At 32.4% G+C, this 8888-nt stretch overlaps 1 protein-coding gene across 1 annotated transcript; it reads right to left on the bottom strand.

Moving 5' to 3' along the window:
* Positions 1-2821: 2821 nt before the first annotated feature.
* On the bottom strand, positions 2822-7966 carry LOC120133710 (casein kinase 1-like protein 10). The gene is made up of 14 exons (XM_039150234.1): positions 7687-7966; positions 7552-7592; positions 6715-6784; positions 6449-6597; positions 6261-6356; positions 5425-5495; positions 4979-5040; positions 4816-4879; positions 4629-4713; positions 4335-4461; positions 3675-3748; positions 3534-3597; positions 3088-3228; positions 2822-2925 (listed from the first exon to the last, which is right to left on the bottom strand). Coding segments are annotated over exons 1-14 (1122 nt in total). The 5' UTR covers positions 7763-7966; the 3' UTR covers positions 2822-2923.
* Positions 7967-8888: the final 922 nt, after the last annotated feature.

The following is an 8888-nucleotide window of genomic DNA, read 5'->3' as shown; positions in this document are numbered from 1 at the left end:
TATGATCCCCTTCCTCATTATAGAATATTATTTTATTAAATTTTTTATTATTAAAAATTATAAAATATTTTTAATTATATAGTGTTGTTTTATCAAATCTATTGATTATTAAAAATTTGACAGTTGTTTAAGCTATATAGTAACATTATGAACTAGATATGATAGTCGTTTGATATTTTAAAATTAAATTTTGTCATATCATAATCGACCAATCATCTCAAAAATATCGTCATTCTTTAATAAAAAAATGGCGGGTTTAAAATATAATTAATAGTCAGATGATCATTTTATAATTTTTAATAGTCGAGAGACTCAATAAAGCTACACTCTATAATTGAAAGATCATTTTGTAACTTTTAATAGTTAAAAAACTTAATAAAATAATATTCTATAATTGAAACCTTTAAACTAATATTGAACTAATACAATATTAAGTTACTCAATACAAATTAAATTTCTTTTTAAAAAAAATCCCATTTAATTCTATTATATTATATATTTAAGAAACCTCATTATTCAAAACATATTTGTTATGTAATTTTTCCTTCTATTTTTGTAGGTGTACTTATTTGGGTAAACTATATTCAGTAGTCACTAAATTCTTAGGATGCTTTAACTTTAGTCACTAAACTCAAAAACTATTTATTAGAGTCATTGCATTAAGAAATTTTTTTATTTCGGTCACTACACTGTTAAAAAATTAACAACATTTGATCTGTACGATTACTAGACCGCTAAAGAATTAATAACAGTTGATATGCACGATGACACGTCCTTCTTAATAATGAATTAATATCCACCAATAAGCTGGCATAATTTAAGTATGTATTGATATTTGAATCTGATATAATATAATATAATATGAATAAACAATATTCCAATTAAATTATGAAATAAATTTATTTTATAAAAATAAAAATTATAAATAATATTTATAAAATTAATATTTTAATTATTTTTATAATTAAAATTAAAAGTATACTCTTATATTATTTTAATATTATGTTATTATTAATTTATTTTATGAAATACATAAAAAATAATTTAGGTGGCATAATTTAACTTATATATTATATTTTATCAAAATATCATGAGTTCATGATTAAAATGAAAGTTTTTTTTAATAATCGATGTGATTATAAAGTATTATATATTCAAAATCTTTTTAAGTTATTGAACAATAACTAAGCTTTGAAACTAAGTATGAAACTTATTTTTTTAATCAACGACAGATGAAAGAGTTACAAATACTGAAATTACATAACAAGACAAAGTAGGAAAATAGGAACTGCAACTGCCAATAGGCCTGTAAATGAACTGAACGTTCAGCGAACCGTTCGTGAACCGTGCGGCGGGAAGTTCGTTTATGTGCGTTTATTTATTAAATGAACGAACATGAACAATATTTTTTGTTCGTTTAATTAAATGAACGAACATGAACATAGGTCTCGTTCGTTCATTTACGTTCGTGAACGTTCGATTATGTTCGTTCGGTTATGTTTGTTTATGTTCGTTCGATTATGTTCGTTTATGTTCATTCATTTATGTTTAACTCAATCTTCTTAAATCAATTTTGGTGACCAATTTGTAAGTATCTTAAAAATATTAATTAATCTGATATTCTGATGACCAACTCCATAATTAACCCAATTTTATTTGGAGATTAAATCCAATATGTTAACCTGTGAGGCACATCGCACCTATATTCATTTCCCCCTTTTTCCCCAAACCCTAGTGTTCACTAGAGAGTGGAGACGATCGCTGAAAGCTTCAAAACAAATTATATTATAGTGCAATATAAAGTTTTACAGGTATGTTTTCATCTCTTTCTCTGTTTTATTTGGCTTAATAGTTGATATGTAAAGTTATTGCAGGTATCTTCACATTTAAAACTCAAGAAAACATCATACTTTTTTCTAGAAATAGATGGGAAGATAAAGGTAACAATCGGAAGTATATGAACATCAATAAAGAGAAAAATATATAGAATTTGCCAGAAAACAAAACAAAGGTTTCTATGCAATTTCTGAAAAGAGTGTAATAGCGAAAAATGATTGTTCATATGTAATCATGGACCACTAAGATAAATATTATAGCGTTAAATTAAAGTTGTGTGAATCATTTAATATCTTTAAAAGATCGATCAAAATATTTAATATCTTCAAACATTTCATCACTGCTAATAAACTCTTACGCTATTTATCACTGTAGATTTGGTTATTTACATTGTCGACTATTTTTCATGAAAGAACAATGGAAGGTAGGGTCTCCAACGTTTATGTTTGTTTATGTTCGTGTTCATTTATGTTCGTGTTCGTTTATGTTCGTGTTCGTTTATGTTCGTTTATTTATTAAATGAACGAACATGAACATATTATATTCCTTGATAAACGAACATGAACAAAAAATATTTTGTTCGTTTATGTTCGTGTCCGTTTATGTTCGTCTATTTATTAAATGAACGAACATGAACATACCTCCGTTCGTGTGCGTTCGATTCGTTTACAGGCCTAACTGCCAACATAGCTTTTCCCATGAATAAATATTTAACAAAATAAGCCTGGATCCAAGTATCTGATTCTCTTCATTAACTCTACAACAACATAGCTTCACAACCACTAACATAATCACACGCATATATATAATACGACATTCCACCAAAATATATGGAATTTGGCAGCAACGACACCCCATGATGCATGCAAGAATTTCGTTCCGTAGCTCGGGAGAGAGATGATTTTTTCTCGGACCCTGAATGGACTCTCTGGCTTGTGGAGAGGCGACTGCTACCTGAAAGAAGCCAACTCGATCGACTATCGATGGGCCCTAAAGAAGAGGTTGGCCGGCCGCTAGAGGCAACAGCCCTCTTGGACAAGCTGCTAGGGCGGGTGGAAGAAATCCGTACCCTTCCAGAATCATTATCCTGGAAAACCATGATAGAAGTTCATAATAGCATTCGGAATAAAAGATGATCAACTCTAAATACATCCTTATATCCAAATATATTCGATGAAATAGATCCAGATCCATATAGGAAATGGGAAAGAAAACAATAACCTAGTAAATACAACAAAGTTCAAGGAAGTCAGATGCATACCCTATCATTCGATGGTGATGCCTTCTCTGATACTTTCTGTTTTGAATGATCAATGAGATGTCCACTGCCTGAAGCGTTTTTCCTAGTAAATGCCTCGGCAGCACCTGAAACTCTATCCCGGGTTTCTCGTGCTACAGTCAAAAACATGGAAGAAAAAGAGGGCAAAATCGATTAGCATCTGCTTAACACAGGGAAAGCATTTTTCTTTAATGAAGTAGCAGCCCAGAAACATGTTGAATCACTTGGCTGTAAATTGGCAAGGTTAAGTATCAGAGCCTCGAGCATGATAGTGGCAATTAAGAAATGTATCTAGAAGGAACTCTAGAAAACTACAAAAATCAGAAAATCCAAATATGTTCTAAGCGTTCTAAATATTTTAACTGCAACACAACAGTATATCCTCCTCCCTACAACCTCTCCAGAGAACGGAAGACACCTGATGGCTTCTTTGTTCTTTCAGCAGATGTTCCAGTGTTTACAGCAACTTTTCCACTTGATGGCTGAAAAGACACAACAAAGCAAATAAGAATCATCTGTGATAGGAGAGATGTACAGCTCAACAGTCACACTCACTGACCCGTTGTTTAGAGCTACCAGTCAGCTGGGGATACTTGAGTATAGTCCAATCATATACATAGTCGAACTGATATCCTGTGAACAAAACCAAGTTGGGTCAAAAACCACCTTCCACCTGCGTTCAAAGAAATATTTTGCAACTTCTTGAAAACAGGAAAGTTAAATTCAGCCAGAAACAGAATGAGCAGACAGACACGCTATCGATTTTGCAAAAACAAAATGTGTTCACAACATGTTTAAAACACATTTTACCAGATGTTGGTATGCAACATCCTTATTCTATTTGAAGGTGCATGAGTTAGTTACTGATATTTGGGTACAATCAATTCTGAAACAGAGACACCAATATATGCAGAGTTTCTTCTACATTTCAGTGACTCTGACAAGACCAGAAGAAACTAGAAAGGTAGGTCATCAAGTTTCCAGAAAACAAGCCATCTTCAAGTTGTTTCCACTATAGTGCACGAATTTTAAATTTCATAAGTGTCATGCTTTGAATGGTAGTGCTTGTGTTAAGACGCACTTAGACTAGGGTATTCAAGACATTAGAAATATTTTTGGGCATTACAAAAGATACAAACAACTCCCATCCATTTGTAATAGCTGAGGTATGAAGAAAGTATTTTTGAACTTGAAACAACAATGCTAGGTTCTTTCTTACCTTCTCGAATAAACAAGTCACGGAAAAGCTTCTTCAAGTACGAATAATCTGGCTTGTCTTCAAAGCGTAATGAACGGCAATAATGGAAGTATGATACGAATTCAGATGGATATGACTTGCAAAGTACCTAACGGAAGGATTAGCTTATTTTAGGTGATTAGTCACAAACAAGGGAAGTGTACTGACAGGGTAATGGCACCAGCCTTGCCTTATCGAATTCAATACGAATTCACCATGCATTAAACTATAAGCATAGTATCCTACATGCAAGTGACAAGTTGAAACTTAAAATACCTCAACAGGTGTTAACATCTTCTTTTCACTGATTCTATCATACTTCTGTTTTTTTGTTCCTGCTCTAAGGCCCTGCCATGGAAGGCTAATTCCAGCAATACAAAAATTTTAAGAACGTGAATAAAGAGAAATAGATTTTACGTAAAATTTAGAACACAAAAAAGAATAGTGTTTATATTGCTATGACCTTCCCTGTAAGAAATACATTAGCACATAACCAAGTGATTCCAAATCATCTCTTCTGCTTTGCTCTGCACATGAATTGAGAAACAATTAGAATGCACTATTCACATCATGACTAACATGAATAAGCAGAGACAAGATGATAACTAATCTGGCACTTGACCCACCAACTCCAAGGTGAGTGTTAACACTTGCATATCGAGCTGTGCCTGTAAGATTCTTGTTCTCTCTGTAAAAATAGCAAAATCAAAGTAAATATTGAACACAGCCACTCAAATAAACAATTGAAACTAACCCTAGATGCCAATGCTAGTCAAAACGTGATTGCTTTTTGGACAATTTAAAGCAGCATGTAAGCAATTGAACATGAAAGAATGCAAGTAAAAGCAGACGACAACTGTTCAAGAACTTCCAAAGTACTCTGGTACCCGCCTTTTCTAGCTTGTTTAGTTAGACGCTATCATTCAATGAGAATCACCACCCATAAGCAATTAATTTACAAGTACCTACCTTTCAGATAGAAAAACATGTCACATACTAGATAAACGGAACTGCAGAAAACAAGGACTCATAGTAAGACTATTATGGATAAGCAACACCGGTAAATGCATACCTATATGGTATGTGTTTATGAGTTTGAAGATCCCTATACTTTTTAGCAAGGCCGTAATCAATAACATACACCTGTTACAAAATCAATGTGATGATTAGTAGCAAGTTGATACATTTAGCTGATGGCCCTTCACATAACAAATATATACAGCTGCAATAACATTTAGAATATACAGTTATCAACTATTGATACAGGCAAGAGATGCTGTAGCAGACTTTAATACATAATCAGAGCTGACCTAAGGCGTCAACATGCAATAATATTTGAATAAAGTTATACATGAAGAAAAACAATTAACTCTACAAGAGGATATCATGATAAAATTTTACTTGCCCATATGTTATTTCAATATCTTAATTTAACGCTTCATTGAATTAAATAATTGCATCATATTTAATATGTAAAAATGCTTATGTGAAAATTTCACAAAAGAAAAATCATATTGATGCATTAGCGATACAAGATCATGTAGATGTCCTCTCCTTAAACTTCTTGGTTACCATGTATCAGACATTGAACCATTGAAACTCACAGTTCAGACAAAAAAGGATTAGCTTTTAGTCCGGAAACATGATACTATTCTCTTTTAAACTCTCTTATGGAAGTCTGAAACTATTAACTGCTACAATTGTAAGTGTGAACGATGAATTGTTCTTACTGATGGATAATCTTAAGAACCACTTATTGGTATTAGCAAGATATAAAATAATAAACTCCACTCTCCAAAATTCACCCTTTATCTGTTTCACCAACCATGAACTATGATTAAATTTCAAATGAGTGGCACTCAGCACTCCACAATCTAACCAGAAATTGAAAGAATTTAGCTGTTGTACCTGGTTTGCTTTTCGTCCCAAACCCATTAGAAAGTTGTCAGGTTTTATATCACGGTGAAGAAATCCCCTTGAGTGCATATATTCAACTCTGTTGATCTGAAGGGCAACAGAAATAGGAGAATTTGTCACACTTGATGCTAAACTAGCAGGCAGAAAACAAATATCTCCAGTAAGACAGGTAAACATACTAACTGATCTGCGAGCATTAAAACTGTCTTCAAAGAGAGTTTTCGATTGCAGTAGTTGAACAAGTCCTCAAGGCTTGGCCCTAGAAGCTCGATAACCATAACATTGAAGTCACCATCAACTCCAAACCAATTGAGGTGGGGAATCCCCGCTTCATCAAAAACAATAAAGAAAAAGAACAATGAACTTTAGCTAATCTTTTTTATATCGATTTCATTTTTCTCATTATACTTATTTATAATCAGCACAGAAAATAACAAAATCTTACTTCCGCCTTGAAGAAGCATGTACAACTTTGATTCATAGTGCAGCTGAGGGTGCTTGGTCTTCACAGGTTCCTAAAAATGTAGGCAAAAATATATCATACTGATCAATATCCAATGAGATTAAAGTAGGGAATTGACAGACATGTTCTAAATTCACTTCTCGCAACATTTCAGTAAGTAAAAGGCACTTTTCATTCCACAATACATGCACAGTAGTGACATCTAAAGTACTTCTATGAAGCAACAACACTCAGTCTAGTTACATTTTCATAAATTTCAGCCGCATATCCACCTTTTGTCAGAGATATTTGGTCAAAAGGGAAAAACAAAATATTGACAGACATTGCACAAACGCGGTTTTGAGAAATACAAAACTTAAAACTGCCAAAAACACAAGGCCATATTCTAAATTTTAATATATCTTTTAATCCAAATCTGTGTTCTGGTCAGCATTTCCCAACACATCACAAGTTCAAAGCTCAATAATTTAGCGTTCACTCAATCCAATCTAGCAATCAACTCAACTTCATCAAAGGGCAACGTATGTTCTGATCCAATAAATTTTGTAAACTCACACTTACAAAAATGACTATACATAACTATTCTCATAACATTATGATCACTTGATTTAACTCTTTTCCACGCAGAATATTTAAAATCCAACTGATTGCATTGATATTACAAATACAAGTAGCTAGACTCGAAATGTAAAACAATTCCCTAGAAATTTCTTATAACCAGATGGTGACATATCAATATAAAACCAGTAAATTACTAACAAAAATCGAGCTAATCAAATATATACTAAAAATTTAATTCCAGAAACACAAGGCACATACCATCTTAATCGCAACTTCTTCCCCTGTCTGTACATTGACCCCTATCAAAACAAATTCCCATAAATCATATTAATTATTACTTCAATTTAGAAGGTAAAAAAACAAAGAGGAAAGAAAAAAGAGAAACAGATTTACCGAGGAAAAGCTCGCCGAAAGATCCAGCTCCGATCTTCCGGCCCATTTTGAATTTTCCACCGAGTACACGATCCATTATCAAATTTACTTGATTATTCAGCAAAAAATAATCAAAAACTCTAATAAAAATTTATAATCAGACGATTTGATAACAAAATCGGCTCAATTGGGAGAAATAGGAGGCGGAAATTATTGGGTCAATGAACCACATTGCTTAAAAAAAAAGAGATAACAGTTTTGGTGCGAAAAAATCAATAAAATGGAATTAAAACAATGAGATTGTCAAATGATTAGAGGAAAAGAAAGAGGGAAGGAGAGACAAAGAAATCAAACGAAGATTTTCGATTAAGAAGAAGAACGAGAAAGGGAATTTTCTCCGTTTCTCTGATCTTTGGGATTTTTTTTAAGAAAACGAATTTTATTTTATTTTTTCCTTAATGGAAACTTTTTTATCTTTCTTTCTTTTAGCACATTCTGTTTTGTGCGCAGTTAATACTTAAGAAGGCGAGCGGCTGGATCAAGCACGTGACCAACACGTGCATAACAGTTCATTACGTGGCATTACAACGTACCGTTATTTGTTTTTCCTTTTTTTTCTTGTTTCCTTTTGATTTTCCCAGCAACCAAACAGAAGCAAAGGAGCTAGTTCAGCCAGAAAACTAAAAACAGGGAAGCTAGAAAATCGAGAAAATGAACAAAAACTCGTTTGGATCAAGAATTAACGATGGATCCGTTGAAACAATTCCAGGAAATGCTGGAATCTGGTCTTCTAATGCGAGTAATTCACATCATTCTATTCGAGTTTTTGTTAGATCATATGAAAAAATCAATATTCTCCGGTGTTTAACGACTGTGAAATGAATATTTCAGGAATATATGCAGAATATTTTTTTAACATAGAGAATAAATTTTGTTGCGTTAATTTAGTAAGAAGAATCATTCGAAAATTTATTTAGGGTTCCCAAAACATTCTAATGCGAGTAATTCACATCATTCTATTCGAGTTTTGTTAGATCATGAAAAAATCAATATTCTCCGGTGTTTAACGACTGTGAAATGAATATTTCAGGAATATATGCAGAATATTTTTTTAACATAGAGAATAAATTTTGTTGCGTTAATTTAGTAAGAAGAATCATTCGAAAATTTATTTAGGGTTCCCAAAACATATTTTATTTTCCCTGGTTTAAATCACCATCAAT

The sequence above is a fragment of the Hibiscus syriacus genome, unplaced genomic scaffold, assembly GCF_006381635.1.
Source record: "Hibiscus syriacus cultivar Baekdansim isolate YM2019G1 unplaced genomic scaffold, ASM638163v2 tig00110584_pilon, whole genome shotgun sequence".
Lineage (NCBI taxonomy): Eukaryota > Viridiplantae > Streptophyta > Magnoliopsida > Malvales > Malvaceae > Hibiscus > Hibiscus syriacus.
The sequence above is the reverse complement of the archived record's forward strand: the minus strand, read 5'-3'. Positions and strand labels throughout refer to the sequence as shown.